We start from the raw sequence: 17,532 nt of genomic DNA, 5'->3' as shown, positions 1-17,532 counted from the left end.
AAACTGGTTATAGGATTTCTAAAAACCCACACTTATTCACTCAGGCAGAACTAAATAATCTTGTATGAGATCTTGACCTACCGAAAGATGCTGCTCAACTTTTAAGATTCAGGCTGAATGAACTAAAATTACTGGTTGCCGTAACTTCGTATTTATGGTACAGGAACAGAGAACAAGGATTTGTCAAATTCTCCTCTATGGATGATTCTGTAGTATTCTGTCCTGACATACCTGTTCTTATGAATACTATGCACACAGAATATGAAGCCCTTTCAGCCGTGGGGGCATAATAATGTGACGGTCAATCCCACTATTCGTTGGTAAAAGAGTAGCCCAACAGTTGGCAGTGGGTGGTGACGACTAGTTGCTTTCCCTATAGCCTTACACTACTAAATTAGGGACGGATAACGCAGATAGCCCACATATAGTTTTGCGTGAAATTCAAAACACATCAACTATGATCCAAAATAGTAGATATTGTTCACTGCCTGTTGAAGATCAAGTCTCAAAGCTGTTTTGCTGCATGATGGCAATCAAATGACATCCATTTTCATTGATCACTCTGCCCACATGAAGGAAAATTACGATAATAAGAAATTTCTTCTAGATAAAATAGAATATACTAATTATAACTGAATAATTTGTGGAAATCTGAAGGTAACATCCATGCTTCTTGGCCAACAATCTGAAAATATCATGTGAAGGGGACAGTAAAGGTTAATTATTGGAAAAAGAAGAAATGGTTCCATAGAACTAACTTAACACCGAGCAGCAAAAATGTCATCAATGAACCGCTTAAGATACCTGTAAAAGTGTTGCTACCACCATCATTACACATGGAACTGGAGCTAATAAAGCAGTCTGTAAAAATTTTGGATAAAGAAAGATGTCAATTGCTTCAAATACATTTCTGACCAATCCTTTTGCCCCTCAGTGGCTCAGCGGTATGTCTGCGGACTTACAACGCTAAATACCGGGTTTCGATACCCGTGGAGGGCAGAGCACAGATAGCCATTGTGTAGCTTTGTGCTTAATTCAAAACAACATCAACAACTAATCCTTTTCTTTAAGCGAAGAGAAAATAAAAGCTGTAGTGTTCGATGGTCCTCAAATAGGGAATCTAATTAAACATGACAATTTTCTTGATTCATTGTCATATGTAGTAAAAGTGACTTTGATAGCATCCAAAAAATGTAGAAACTTTTCTAGTAAACAATAAAGCCAAATACTATAGAACAATTTTTAGCCACACAATGAAATGCTATGAAAAACGTTTCGTTGCAACACGAGTGTAAAAATGTATTTCCTTAAAAGCCACGTGGAGTACTTCTTTGAGAACCTTGGACAGTTAGTGAAAAGTAAGGTTAAAGGTTCCATCAATAAAAAAGAAGAAAACGATACTAAAAGAAAATGGAATGTCAATATGATGTCTGACAGCTGTCGGTTTTTGAAGATAAATATTTGCAAACCAAAATTTCAAAAAGCTATCTAAAAAGAGGATATTTACCCAAATTTGAAAAGTAATTAAATGAAAAGTAATTAAAATATTCTTTCTGTGAATGTTATTGTATTAGTGTTCGTTTACTTATACTTAAATAAATAACATTCTTTTGGTGTGAAGTTGAAAGTTTTTAATTTGTTTTCAAACGTTTCATCTAATGATACGTTTCTGTCATCCACATAAAACTGGGAAATTTTATTATTGCTTTTGTGAGAAAATTTGATGTGACAGTAAAAAACTAAAACTAGATATGGAATCTTACCCATATTTTCGAAGAAAGAACAATTGTCTTTCATTTGTACACTGGTGTTTTCCTTCTTAAATCCAGTAACACATGCTTACAATACAGGCCTCATCAAACACATTCAGGAGGGTGAATAACATATTCGACATAATATCTTAATTTTACCTAGAGTGAAAATAGACAAGATTCTCCCTTACCTATATCCAAGAGAAAATGAGGGGTAAGACTATACTCTTATTTTGAAGTATGGATAACATAATTTCACTCAATACATTAGTTCCTTAACTATATAAATAATTATGGCCAAACTGCTGTATATGAGGTAGATAAACAAAAAGCCCAAATCTTCTATACCCACAACCAGAAGTATGGGTATGGGAAGGTCAACTCACAGGTCGGCGGAAGAGTAATCCCCTAACAATGACCTGGAGTAAAGAAGAACAAACTAAATTCCTATACTCGAATTTAGGAGTATAAAACAATAAAACTTTTTTAATTTGGAAGTTGAAGAGGAAAAACGATGCCGTATTCGCGACCACGATTTTAGGAGATCAAACAAACTACTGATCATATTTAAAAGCATCAAATAATATATTGGCATTTTACGCATCCCCCGCCTCCTATCACCTCTCGTGAAATCTACTAAAATCCTGTAAAATCGTATAAGAAGGCTGCAACTTAAAATAACATAATCAAGCTCAAACCGAATAAGACTAAACAACAGTTCGCTACAAAGAAATCTGGGAAAGGACAATCCACAAGATATACTACGTCATTCTCCCATTTGTCAAGATACAGCTAGAGACTTGAGTGTGCAAGTTTATTCTGGGTAAGTAAAAAACTGGTTATGTGTCAATGAAAAACAACAACAAAACGCAGATATTATGCAAAGAAACACTCAGACAGTCAAGGCCACGCGAAGCGCCTAAATGATTAACGTCATACGAAGACAAGTCACACAGTGCTAAATTGAACATACTTTACCAGTTCATACATGTTATTAACAAGTTCCCTAGTTTAAGCAGTTTAGCCTTATACGTTCAATTACGAGTTTAAACGTAGATGAATGCAAACATCCTTACTAAAATATCAGCGTTATTTTTACATAAACATGTTACATGACATTTATGTATTACCACAACTTACTGTTTTTCTTTTTTCTTAGTTTTTGTTTCTTGTTTAGCGCAATGAGATCTCTGTGCTGTGCCCACCATGAATGTTGAAATTTGGTTTTCAGCCGAGGCAGAGCAGTTTACAGAATGGCTCAGGTTTTTTTTGGTTTTTTTTCCCTTCAAGTACAAGCTTTTAGCTTATAGCTCTGTCATCTCTTAACCGAATTGAGATCTAATTACAGTTTTGGGCTCAGAAGGTCAAGCCCTTTACATTAACGTATTTGACCACGCCCAAGATTTCATAAACTACTTTCCTCTAATCATGGCTGAAGGAATTTCAATTTAACAGTAGACCGGTATAGATACTGATGAGTATTAAAATCGAATTGGTATACACGCGCCGCACGCTTGGTATTGCTGACGCGCAAGAATATAGCTAATATATATATATATGTGTGTGTGTATATAAAAAATGGGGAGTCCTCATAGATTAATTTACTCTAATTCTGCCTAAAAGAATTTCTTTTGGGAGCTATTAAATATTTCTTCTTGTTTAACGTTGTACACCATCAGACTTACCGATGAGCCGCTGGGAGATCTTTCGTTTAGTTTTACACATATTTCGAATTTTATTTTAATTTTAGTTATTTCAAGATGAATGGGAAAATTCAAACTCATTTTACGTTTAGTCATATAATTCTCCGAAATAATACAGTTTGATATCTATGAATGCTATATTGATCCACACTGATTTTTTTTTTCTCATTGCGAGCCTCTCCCACAGTTTAAACGTTACCAGGGCCAAACTTGGCAGGCAGATCTGGAGCAGCACAGAAGTCCTTATCTATATGGTGTATCTATCTTCCAAAGGGTCAGACTAAAACGCGCCCGTAAAATCAGCCAAGCACGACGGAAGTTTAAGGGTTGCTGGCATTGATTTTGTGTTTTACCACCCACCCCCCCCCCTTTCGAGATTCTGGAGGCGCAATTTATGAAATTGTGTTCATAACCCCATTCACAAGTTAGTAGGATCAAATCTGATTCACTTGCCCAAGTATCAAGATTCCATAAGTAGGTGCATTAATGGTTTTTCTTTCTTTAGGGTAGCTATAGAAATAACTGCGGATAATGGAGAAGTTAGATCGGCACATCAGGGCTTTCGTGGATTAATCATGTGAGAGCAAATCTTCTACACAAGTTACCATTAACGACGGAATAAATGGAAACATAAAAAAAATGTTATGAGACTGAACTAAACACTGATCATGATCTGTTGGTGAATTTGTTGATTATGTTGTATTTCGTGCAAAGCTATTCGATAACTATCTGCGCTAACCCTTCCCTAAGTTAGAAGTGATAGACTAAAGAAAGACTGTTGGTCAAAACCACCCACCGTAAGCTCTTTAGCTACTTTTTGTAGCTAACAAAACGTTGGATTGACAGTTACATATAACGCCCCCACGGCTGAAACGGTGAACAGAGACAGGATTCAAACCCATTACCGACTGAGTTCAGTGCCCTAACCTACACGCAAAACCGGATCCCAACTCGGTAAGCTTGCAGTACATTAAAGGCTGAAGTTCCAATGTACATGTAGTCACTATGTTGTACCTGTGTTGTAAATTTGTATGAACCTGTAATGCATATAGTGTATAATTCAGGAGTCGATAACCTTAAATTACCAACTTCTTTTTATAACGTCCCACATATAGAGTAATTTTAATATTTTCTCTTGTTACTACAAGCAGTGCAAAGTTTGGTTTGGTTTGAATTTCACAACACGATTCGAACCCGCGACTAGCAGATTGCGAGTCAAGCGCTCTAACCAATATTCAGTGTAGAGAACTGACAAAAAAGTTGTGAAATTCCTTGTGTTGTATGTAATATATATGCGATTCCACTTGTACTTTAAGGATGAATTGCAATATTGGCGGTATTTTCATTTATATTTTGCGAGATTCAGTTCTTATCCGGGATCTTATAGCCAAGAAATTGATACATAAATAGCGTAGACAAACGTGTCTAAAAGCCTAATGAAGTCTGGATTCCTTCATTAAGTCTAGACAGTTAGTCATAAATGTACGTTGGGCATTTTTACCACATTTTAAAATTATTGAAATCGCACGAGCAGAATGTTTTTATTTTAATCATACATACATTAATTTTCAAATTTTTATGCTGCAAATAAGTGCTCGGCATTTTGTTTGAGCGCAAACTTTGTAATTTGCGTTCAGTAGTTTTCTCAAATCTCTTATTATTAAAAGCAAATAAAAATATTATCATGAAGTTAGCACAAGCACTATAAAGAGACGTTGCGAAACTTTGTGGGAAAACGTTCTGTACACTCCTAACTGATAAAACCAATAAACAAATATGATAACTACATACCTTGAACACGAAGTTTGAAAGAGCTTTTTCAAGCAATTGTCGGAAATCACGTTTCATTACGACGTTTTGAGATCCTTCAGTATAATATCTCCTCGCAAACGTTACATAAAGGTACGACAGCCTCTGCTCTGATAACAGTTACGATACAATCAAAATGATATAAATTACTATAAAAAAGGAAGTACAGCTAGACACAAGATTCCATATAAAAGCAGTCAATAATGTCTGAGTGACTACGCATTGTCTAGCAACTACACCATGTTCCTTATATAAAGATTCTGACAAGAATGCTGGTGATGAATAGAATGCCTTCTGGTTTACACAGAGACAAGAAAATTATAATATTTTAGGTTGAGCTACTTTCTACGGTAGTTTGTGAACAATACTGTTAACTAATATCAGAAGTCCCTTTGGGGAAAACGAATAGTGGATAAGGTAGGCTGTGGCGTATAATGAACAGCATTCAAAAATAAACACCTGTTTCAAAACTACAATTTCTGTATGAGTGTGTCAACAAAGCCAAGTCAACGCTATCGTCAAAGTAGAAGCTTTGTTTGAACACCTTTGTAAAAGTCTATAAATGGAAAAAAGAACAACAATTTAAGCCTGGTACAAGAGCAAGTGTCGTGCTGTTAGATGCAGAAAAATAGATTATACGCATGAAAACACACTGGTCCAGACGACAAAAAAACACACAAAAATCATTCGTTTTACATCAAAAATAATGAGTGGGCAATAAGTTTTAAACTCAAGTCATAAAAGAAAAACATTCCCAAACACACTTTGTACAAGGTTAAATACATTATATTAAAACGTTATATTAATATGCAACTCGAGCTACGTGATAATTACAATCATATTAATTAGTCTCCCTAGATAGTGTGATGCCACCGAAAACTGAACGCTATGGGAAGGATATGTAACAGCCATTTCCGACGTAAAATATTCATTTACTCTGATCATAAAGCTATACTTATTTAAAATTTACTAGATAATAATATCCCTTTTACTTAATGGCATTGAAAAAATAAAAGGAATATGGATCAACTTGGAAACTCAGAACTACAAAAAAACAGACTTGTAACAAGTCCTACTCTATGTGTGGTAAGGGTGTAACAGATGAATTTGTTTGTTTTCGAATTTCGCGAAAAAGTACACGAGGGCTATCTGCGCTAGCCGTCCCTAATTTAGAAGTGTAAGACTAGAGGGAAGGCAACTAGTCATCATCATCCACCGTCAACTCTTGGGCTACTCTTTTTACCAACAAATAGTGGGATTCACTGTGAGCTATAACGCGCCCACGGCTAAAAGGTCGAGCATGTGTGGTGTGACGGGGATTGAACCCGAGACCCTCACATTGCGAGTCGAACACCCTAATCAGCTGGCCATGCCGGGCCGTAACAAATGAGAATTCACGAACTCAAAGATCAGTGACAAAAGCCTCAAATAATTGTATTTAGAAAATTTCAATTTTTCTTCTTGCGTATTTCAGTGTAATGTTTATATAAGTGTATTAAAATAATTAACATAAGAAATCCTATTGCTACTTGATTAACAAATGTAAATAAAATGTTAAAAAAAAATCACACTTTAGTCAGCTCAAATGTTAAAAGTTGTTCATTTCTCACTAAATATTCGATTAAAATTATCATACCTCACGGTATAGAAAAAAATCGATTATTTTACATATGAAAGAATCCAGTAACTTATACGTTAATTTAACAACAGAATGTTTTTTTCAGTGTCATTTAAAACTAATTACAGCGTTCAATGTTGACATTTTGTTGTTGTTGATAAACAAAAAATCTTCGATTTTTACCCTCTGTGTTTTTCGTATAGCAAAGCCACATCGGACTATCTATTGAGTCCATCGAGTGGAATCAAACGCCTGATTTTAGCGTTGTAAATCCGTAGACTTACTGTTGTGCCAGCGGAAGACTTACCTTTTTTCTTTACCCTTTTTAATAAGCATAATTTATTTGAAACATATTGCTAAGATCCAACTTTATCTTAATCAATACTTTATGCCAATTGGCATTAAGTTTATTTCGTTTAAAATAAAAGCTATATAACACATTAGCTGCGCTATATCTGGTGCTGGAAACAGACTCCTACTTAGAGCGTTATAGATCTTCAAGCTTACCAATAATTTAATTTACAATTTGGCACCAAGTCGAAAAGATCATTCTATTAAAGGCGATTATCAAACTTTAAATATATTTATATACTTTTGTTTTTAATTTTTTGTTTAAAAAAACAAAAAACAATCAGTCCCAAAACTAAGAATAGACGTTTGCCCGTGCTTATATCTTCTGTTACGAATTAACTTAATATTTTGTGATTTAAAAACGATATACATATAAATAAATTAGGCAACTGTTAAGACAAAACAAATAACACCATGTAACAAAATTTTTAATTTTTCTTGTTCCTGGGCAGAAAGTCTTATTTCCCAATTACTTATGCCTAAAGTAAATGGCAAAGACCTATTTTTCTCTTCAAACTTTGCTTTTGTAACGTGGGAGCATATAACGAAAACATGATGGGAGACTATTTGGGGGCTGATAGGAGAAAGTGATTTACTAAATATTATAGTCGCAAATCTCGAAAAACTACTCACTTCTAAACATTTTTGTATAACTTTAGTATAAATATATGTAAATCTTGATTCATATGTTGTTCTATTCAGACCTTATGTAAATAAAAATGTGCAAATTTGCTCGTTTTTACATAAAAAATAGGTTAATTTCTAAATTTCATCATCCAGATCATAAAAGCAAAGTTTGAAGGGAATAATGGCCAGTTTCTGTACTTTTACAACATAAGCAATTAAGAAATAACACATACTATCCAGGAACAAAATTTGTGTTACATAGTGTAATTTATTCCTTGTTCCTTATTAAGCTAAAACTTGATTTTCAAGTATCATTATGTTGTTTGTACTATTGAAATATTTCAATAGACAATGCAAGCAAAACATAGTAACAGTGATAAGTTGTCAGCTCGTAAAGCACCTGGCATGACCAAATGGTTAGGGCACTCGACTCGTCAAACCAAACATACTCACCCTTTCGATCGTGGGGTGTTAAAATGTGTCAGTCAATCCCACTATTCGTTTGTAAAACATAGTATAAGAGTTGAAGTGAGTGGTAATGACTAGCTGCCTTCCCTCTACTCTTACACTGCTAAATTATGGACGGCTAACGCAGATAGCCCTCCTCGTGTAGCTTTACGTGAAATTCAAAACCAACCCAGTTTGTAAAGAACAATGTTGACTGAGGTTGCTATAATGCTTTCACAAGAGAATACTCAACTTTTGCTTTGTACATGGTGAAAACCGGTTTTATTGGTAGGAATTTTATTATTCATAAGAAAACTTTGTACAATATTATTACAAATATTTAGGTGTTACGTAAGACAGTAATTATATCGTACTATTAAGAATTAAGAAAATAATTTTTTTTTAACTAGGTTGTACGTTTGTACTCAGATGAGTTCGATTTGGACCATCATCCTACAATAATTAATATTTGTTGGGCATATGCCACTTCTTACATCTTAATAGAGCGCGGATCTTGGCCAAGTGATTAACATACCGGAGCTGTAAATCCGAGGATTCGCGGTTGGCGTTTAGTAGCCGTAAAAAAAACCTCCATACTTGAGGGTCATGCATGGGTGTACTATAACAGTGGCAGTCAAATCCCCCTATATGGTCAAATAAGATTATTATTCGAGTTGGCAGTGAGTGCTGGGGGTCAGATGCCTTTTGCTTTAGTCGAACATTCGAAATTAGGAACGGGGCTAACACAGATAACCCTTTGACTGAAAATGTTGAAACTACTTGTTTAGAAAGGATATTTTTTTCCTTGTTGTTATTGTTGAAAACGAATTAATGCCGGTATTTTGATTATAACCAATCTTACTACGGAACTTTTTACACCCTTTAATGTTCCTATTAAAGCTTAAAAGAAGAAAAAATACAATGAAACACTTGATTTGATATACGTATACAAAGAATGTGCTCCTCTTACAAAGGATTTTATTGTTTTTATAGTGAAAAATTCAACTATGTACTCTTATCCACAGCGGAGGATCGAATCCTGGAGCTTACGTTATAAGCCCAACGGGTCTGGATCACAGAATAAAAAAAAATTGTAATATTTGATATGAACTATACCTCCATAACTTTAAGTGCCTCACGAAGTCTTAATAGCCCAGTAACTTAAGCTCATGCCGTGTCAAAAATAATTTTGAATAATATATTCAAGAGTTTTATTTTACCCTTATTATAACATTTGGATTTGCGAAGTTACTGGAAGATAAGAGATGGGCTATTAATAGAAGGAAACCAGAAACCCCTCAAATCCATGGGGCCAAAAGTTGATACAATAAATATATCTTGGAGGTTGAAGTAAAATATTATTACCAGGGCAATTGGGAAATTAAAAAGAACTAACATTCAGTATTTTTATGTAACATCTTGTAACCCGACAGGAACATGTCATATACGTGTGCTTGTGAGGTCCAAAAGTTTTTAAAGTTAGACAATATTAATTGCATGCATTCACTATCTTGCAGACATATTACCATCCTTAATGAAGGTTTAGCATTAAACATTTCTCGAAATGTTGGGCATACTCTGACATGCAACTTCGTACAACGCATGTAGTAAGTTCAATCTTCATATGTGCAGATACAAAAATTTATCCAACGTACAAATTCTTTCGCAATCTAAGGGTCGTAAGATCGAATCCCTGTCACACTAAACACGCTCGCTCCTTCAGCCGTGGGGCGTTATAATGTTTACGGTCAACTCCACTATTCGTTTGTAAAAGAGTAGCCAAGAGTTGGCGGTGGGTGGTGATGACTAGCTGCCTTCCCTCTAGTCTTATACTGCTAAATTAGGGACGGCTAGTGCAGATAGCCCTCGTGTAGCTTTACGCGAAACTAAAAACAAATAAGCAAAAATTCATTAAATATCAACATAACGTTATTACTGTATTTCACTGCGTTATCACAACATAATCGAACTTCGCTGAGATCAACAGTGCTGTGTTTGTCGGTGGATGTGCAACTGCTCATGTGGTGCCTTTTTACCCATAATTTTTTGAATGGTTTACTTGTTTTTCTTGAATTTCGTGTAAACGTAGTATCATTCACTAATTTAGAAGTGATAGACTAAAGGAAAGGCAGTTAGTCAACACTACTCATTGCTAACTCTTGGACTACTCTTTAGCAACGGGCCCCAAATTACTCAGCCATAAGTCTGAGGGATTATAACACTAAAATCCGGATTTAGATAACCTTAGTTGGCACTGCATGAATAATAAACAAAAAACAACAACAAATTTTACTAACGAAAATTGAGCTTGATTGTCAAATTATAACGTTCCCCTATGGGTTGAATAGGGACAGGATGTTCGCAAATCGTTAAGCCCTCGTAATTATTATTATTTTGAATTAGTACAAGTAATACTGTAGGGAATGAAAATCTATATACATACACTATATATTCTGTTTTACCTTTCTTAACACATGAAATCGATTATTGATGGGTTAACACTGAACAACAATGAAAATAATATGAAATGAAGTACACGACCACAAGTGAACATAGGGCCGCAATCGCTTGCGGATTCTTCAACAAGTATTTATGTGAGTAGGTTGTTAGCCCACTGCATCGAGCCGTCCCTAATTTAGCAGTGTAAGACTAGAAGGAAGGCAGCTAGTCATCACCACCCACCGCCAACTCTTGGGCTACTCTTGTACCAACGAATAGTGGGATTGACCGTCACATTATAACGCCCACGCGGCTGGGAGGGCGAGCATGTTTGGCGCAACGCGGGCGCGAACCCGCGACCCTCGGATTACGAGTCGTACGCCTTACGCGCTTTGCCACGCCAGGCCATGTTTATTATTAGTATTTAAAAATGGTGAGGTATTTTAACAATAATCACCTTTATAAAAGTAGCTCAAAGAAGGAGGAAAACAAAAGAAAAATCCATACTTATCAAAAAAATGTAGAATTATAATGCTAAATTAAATGTACATATACTCTTATATTTGTCTTAAACTTCCAGATTTTGCTGACTTGAACAAAAGCCGTTGAAAAAGGAGAGTCGAAACAAAAGACACTTCACCTGTAAAAGATCTAACGTACTACAGAAAAGTCTGGAAGTGTACAACAGAATATCTCCGGAAGCATCAAAAGGAAGAAGGGCAAAGCAACTTACGATACGTAAGTGACCGCAAGACTCACAAATTCTCATTCAGCCATAAAGTAAGAAGTACCCTATAAGCGCAGATCAACAGCAGAAAATAATCGGCGTGGTTTGTCAGAAAGTTTTTTACCCATTACTAATAACTTAAATTACTTTATATGTTAGAATAACATGACTATCATGTCATAAATTGTTAAACGGACTGGCTGATAAACAAACTGTGATATTTTCCCTTCGTTACTAAAATGTGTTATCTTAATGACGAAAATAATGAGTCCACGAATAGCGTAGAAGACTAATATATCATTCGGTTCGCTACTTCCTCTGCAGTTGATTAGCTTCTCCGAATTCGTGGTTCATCAATAACCTTGGGGACAGTACAGTACGCCTACTATAGTGATAGAATACAAACAATTTCTAGGGTTTGATACACACACACAGTCTAATGCAGAGGGAGGCCACAAAGAACAGATCAGGCCTATAAGTCATTCGTGAATTCTTTTTTCTTCATTGAAATAATAAATTTTGGTGAGAAAACGAAAAACCCCCAACTAATTTACCATTAGTAAGTAGGTTGCTTTTGAACAGACAAAAATTGAAAATAATTTGTGTGTTACCTAAAAAGTTTTTATTGGTTTGCTTAATAATATACACCACGGATCGACAACCAGATTTGTTTCCTAAATGTGGGCTTACATACCAAAAATTAGGTTTCGATAGTCGTGGTGGGCATAGAACAGATAACCAACTGTGCCACTGTGTAGCTTTGTGCTTAAACACAAACAAAAATTGTTAATAGATGTTAACTGAAACTTAAATGTTAAATAAATGTATTTATTTACATAAACACAATGGACACAATTCTCTTGAACAATTACTTATTTTTCTTTTACGGGAGTTTTCTACTCTAGAAAATATCGTGAAACATCAGGGCATAATCCTCACATAGTGACTCCTTTGTTACAGAAATACATATTATCCAAACATTACGGAGCAAATCGTTTGTGCTCAGCACACATTTTGTTTCTTAAATTTTGGACATCCGTGTGTATGAGTCAATTATGGTTTTCTCAGTTACGAATATATCTTAAAATATGTCCTATCGGAATGTACAAACAAAAATAAAGAATCATTGGATATATCTTAAAATATGTCCTATCGGAATGTACAAACAAAAATAAAGAATCATTGGATATATCTTAAAATATGTCCTATCGGAATGTACAAACAAAAATAAAGAATCATTGGATATATCTTAAAATATGTCCTATCGGAACAGTAAAAACAAAAATAAAGAATCATTGGATATATCTTAAAATATGTCCTATCGGAACAGTAAAAACAAAAATAAAGATTCATTGAATATATCTTAAAATATGTCCTATCGGAATGTACAAACAAAAATAAAGAATCATTGGATATATCTTAAAATATGTCCTATCGGAACAGTAAAAACAAAAATAAAGAATCATTGGATATATCTTAAAATATGTCCTATCGGAACAGTAAAAACAAAAATAAAGATTCATTGAATATATCTTAAAATATGTCCTATCGGAACAGTAAAAACAAAAATAAAGACTCATTGAATATATCTTAAAATATGTCCTATCGGAATAGTAAAAACAAAAATAAAGAATCATTGGAGAAAGTCACTCGTATACAAGTAAAGAGAAAAGTTTTCAAAACTGGAAATGTAGGGATAGATAACATCAATTCTTCAAAAACCATGCAAATAGGATAGCAGCGATAGTACTTGCAACATGATGGTAGACAAAACTATTCAATCACAACCGAGTTTAATTTATTCTATTTTCGACTGTTAGCATTCTACTAAACTATGTGCCTCTGCTACCATGTACGGATCATGCATCCTTTGTGTTGTTTTTGGAGGATTGATAATAGCGCTACAGTTACTTCTTTTTTCAAAGAGTTTTTTTTTCTTTACTTGTTTGCTTATTGTTTTTAATGCAATGTTTCAATAGACATAGGAAGGTTGTAATCATAACCAAGTTATAAATACAGTGAGATTCCAGGTGTAATATTTATTGTCTACCTGTTATTCGCTAGTAATTTCTGTTTCACTCTGTACTTAAGCTCTTTAAAGGAACGCCAGATTTCTATTAAAAAAACAGCAAAAACTAATTTCAAAAGGTCATGATAACATGGTTTACATCAGAATTGTGACTTTTTAACTATTGCTAATTAATAACACTTATAAATTCGGATACTCCACTTGAAACTATGCCATCTCAGTGAAAGTGACTGACATCATTGTTTTGGCTTTTGAGTTACTTTGTATAAAAAACAGAACACGAAATTCAAAATTTTTGCTATAATATTTACAGACACTGCCAGAACTTATGACTCAGTCATTACATTGATATTGTCACAAAAGAAAACACTATATAGTATTGTAAAGTTCTAATTAACCAATTGAGGAGATATTTAATATATCATTTCAATGAGCACTTCCAGTCATCCCCACATAGGCAGTGCTACCGCTTACCTAATTATGCAAGTTACACTTTTGACGTCACTTCTGCATAAATCTTTTTTACTTATATATCATTTGTCATCTCGTTCGAATTTTATAAATTGTTAACATAAATATAAAACATTATTTCGGTGGGAAGGGAGAGGAACAGGAACCTCTATGCTCTCTACATAAAATAATACAACTGATCCAAACAGCTCATAGACTTAAAGCATGCCTATAAAAGTAACACTGAAACTATTTGCTTGTTTGTTTTTATTTCTTTATGATTTTCGCGCAAAGCTACACGAGGACTATCTGCGCTAGCCGTCCCTAATTTAGTAACGTAAGACTAGAGGGAAGGCACCTAGTCATCACCACCCACCGTCAACTCTTGGGCTACTCTTTTACCAACGAATAGTAGGTTTGACCGTCGCATTATAACGCCCCTACAGCTGAAAGGGCGAGCATGTTTAGTGCGACGGGATTTGAACCCGCGACCCTCAGATTACGAGTCGAACGCTTTAACCCACCTAGCCATGCCGGGTCCTGTAGTATGGATCTGGCGAGCAGGGTTGGTTGTTTGTTTGTAGTTAAGCACAAAGCTCCATAATGGACTATCTTTGCACTGTCCATTACGAGTATCGAAACCCGGTTTATAGTGTCGTAAATCTGCAGACATACCGCTGGAGAGCAGCAGGGTTGAAATCCGAGGAATACTGTAAAATACTTCTCACAGTTTAAGCATTAGTTGTGTTACAAGAGTGACAGTTAATACCATAACGCGGATGATGGGTGTCAGGGCGCTGTTAACTGGTTGCTCCGTCTAGTTAGTGGTTCAAAAAAAGGGACGCCAACAGATAGTTTTAATTGCATTGTCGTGAATATAAATATGAAATAATTAAAATTATCTTTAACAAAAATGTTGTTGAACGAAATTAATATCAAACGTACTTCTGTAAACATTACATTAAAAAAAAAAAAAGCCTAGGAGAAAAGGAAGTAATTCTCCGGGATGTTCGACCAAGCCTTAGAGTTTCTAGAACTTCCACGTATTACCTCTACATAATAAGAATCATACGAAAAACTTACATAATGGATCTATTTTGGAGCTCCCAAGTAGCATAACGGTATGACTGCGGACTTATACTGCTAGAAACCGGATTTTGATACCCGTAGTGGACAAAGCACAGATAGACCATTGTGTAGCTTTGTAGTTACTTCCAAACAATCAATCTATTTTAGACCCCAAACACCGCACATAATCTGAAAACGAAGAAGCAGCTCACCAGGTGTTATGTTCGGTGAAGAATAAAAGAATTAAAGTACAGAGGTCAGTGAGGTGTTTATTATAGCACAAAAAAGAAGAAGGAAAGAAACATACATGCATGTATTGTAAAGTAGCATTTTATGTGTCATTTGAATATAAAGTCTATGCAGTCAGTGTTATTATACAGAGTTTTTTAACGTAATTTCTATCCGCAAATCACCAATAGGGATTCGTAAGACAGGTACTAACACCGCCTAGAATGATGATTTCTCAATACCTTTAACAGTATCTATTAGATATGTTAATATTTTACTAATATTGACTGTACATAATTATATTGATTTACACAACTTTAACTAACATGCTCTGGTACTTAATTAAAGTAAAGAGTTTGGCCAAGCATGGCCAGGTGGGTTAAGGCGTTCGACTCGTAATCTGAGGGTCGCTGGTTCGAATCCCCGTCGCACCAAACATGCTCACCCTTTTAGGCGTGGTGACGTTATAATGTGACGGTCAATATCACTATTCGTTGGTAAAAGAGTAGCCCAAGAGTTGACGGTGGGTGGTGATGACTAGGTGCCTTTCCTCTAATCTTACGCTGCTAAATTAAGGACGGTTAGCGCAGATAACCCTCGTGTAGCTTTGCGCGAAATTAAAAAAAAACTTTTAAAAAGATACAAAATATCATAATATCACACATGTCTCTTCTAATAGCAGTAATGCATAATTGTGACAAGAAACTAAGAGGTGCGGAAAAGCACTCTTTATATGCACAATTAAAATAACTCACTCAAAAGTCCAACAAGTAACAAAACCCACTTCCCTTCCCGGTGGCTCAGGAGTAAGTGTAACAGCTTAAAACTCTGGGATAAATCCTTCTAATGCAAGTGATCCATTAAGTGGCTTTGCGCTTAATAACAAGGAAAACATTAACATATTTCATTCAAACTTAGATACTCGAGTGTTCACTGTTGCTTAGATATAGAAGGCAAAGCAGAAGAAGAAATAAAACCTTATTTTCAACCTTTCCGTTGCAAATGCAGGAGCTCGTGGCTGCTTAAACATCGGCACAAAAACGACGACTTCCGTTAGAAACGGAAGAATAGCAGTAGATTGTGGTTGCTTACATATTTACGTAGTAAAGTGGGTCTCTGATATGAAACGAAGAAGAATGCGAACTGACTGACATATAAATCATCATTCAAGTGTGGGCATCACCGGTATACTTACCGGTCTGGGCAGGAAAATTAATAATGTTCTCGTACTTTTCTTGGAAACGTACGATTATGCCATTAGCAACACTAGAAACTGAGACAGAACACGAAGTCGGAAAACGTTTGACCAACAAAAAACATATCTCTTGCACGGCTGTAACGTATTACATCCAAAGTAACAATAGTTTGAACAAGGGAAAATATTCACTCTACAGGTAAACAACTCTATAGGATAATGCTCTCTTAATTTCCCAAGTCAGTACGACACTTTCTATATTATTTGTAACACTGACCCGGCATGGCCAGTTGGGTAAGGCACTCATATCGTAATCTGGAGGTTGCTATTCGACTCCTCGTCACACCAAACATGCTAGCCGCCCTTTCAGCCGTGTGAGCGTTATAATGTAACAGTAAATTCCACTATTCGTTTGTAAAAGAATAGCTTTTACACTGATAAATTAGGAACGGCTAGCGCAGGTAGCCCTTGTATAACTTTGCGTGAAATTCAGAAACAAACCTACTAATAATGCACCTTCTTCAACACTGGTATGTAACAGATACTTTACAACAGTGCATGTATCATTCTGAATTGATTTATTGTTTTCTTTAAAGGTGTGTGAAAAGAAACACTATCACAACACGTGTATTTCTCTCTAATGTTACAATTCTGCATTATACTCTCTAACATCCTAAAACAGCTCTTAAATTCTTCTATATTGTACTGTAAAAAGTAGGTCGTAGGTCAAATCACCGAAAAAAACAAGGAGTTAACTACAAATATATTTATTCATTAGCATATATATACTCTTGTGGATACAACGTTTCGAATAATACCATTTTTCGGGTATCAGTAAATGAACAACAAATCCTCTTATCTCCAGCGATTTGACCTGAATCATACCTCTTTTTGTCTTTTTCAACAAGCAATACGTGTATTTACCTATAGAGTTTTATACTGTACTGTTAAGCGAAAACGATACAACAGTTGTTGTATTGTTTTAAGTTGTGAGGTTCACCACAAAAATTATGAGAGCTAATGCATTTTTCTCCATCCGTTTTGTATTGTCAAATATAAACTACATATCTTTTTACATTTTCCCGCCTTT

At 35.1% G+C, this 17,532-nt stretch overlaps 1 protein-coding gene across 9 annotated transcripts in view; it reads right to left on the bottom strand.

The window, feature by feature from the left end:
• The window catches only part of LOC143247121 (muscleblind-like protein 1), an 83,469-nt gene that overhangs the window by 23,067 nt on the left and 42,870 nt on the right, over positions 1–17,532 (bottom strand). The window contains exons 1-2 of one of the 9 annotated variants that reach the window (XM_076494717.1): positions 11,386–11,665; positions 5,246–5,373 (exon numbers count right to left, since the gene is read on the bottom strand). The exons of 5 other annotated variants lie outside the window; for them this stretch is intronic. In XM_076494717.1, the coding sequence (XP_076350832.1) occupies positions 5,246–5,302 (57 nt within the window). In that variant the 5' untranslated portion in view covers positions 5,303–5,373; positions 11,386–11,665. Of the gene's footprint in view, positions 1–5,245; positions 5,374–11,385; positions 11,667–17,532 lie in introns of those variants that run through there. 3 more of the 9 variants (XM_076494648.1, XM_076494727.1, XM_076494678.1) reach the window with 3 other exon arrangements.

This window comes from Tachypleus tridentatus, chromosome 1, assembly GCF_004210375.1.
Source record: "Tachypleus tridentatus isolate NWPU-2018 chromosome 1, ASM421037v1, whole genome shotgun sequence".
Taxonomy (NCBI): domain Eukaryota; kingdom Metazoa; phylum Arthropoda; class Merostomata; order Xiphosura; family Limulidae; genus Tachypleus; species Tachypleus tridentatus.
Note: the sequence above shows the minus strand (reverse complement) of the source record. Positions and strands in the feature narration are given on the sequence as shown.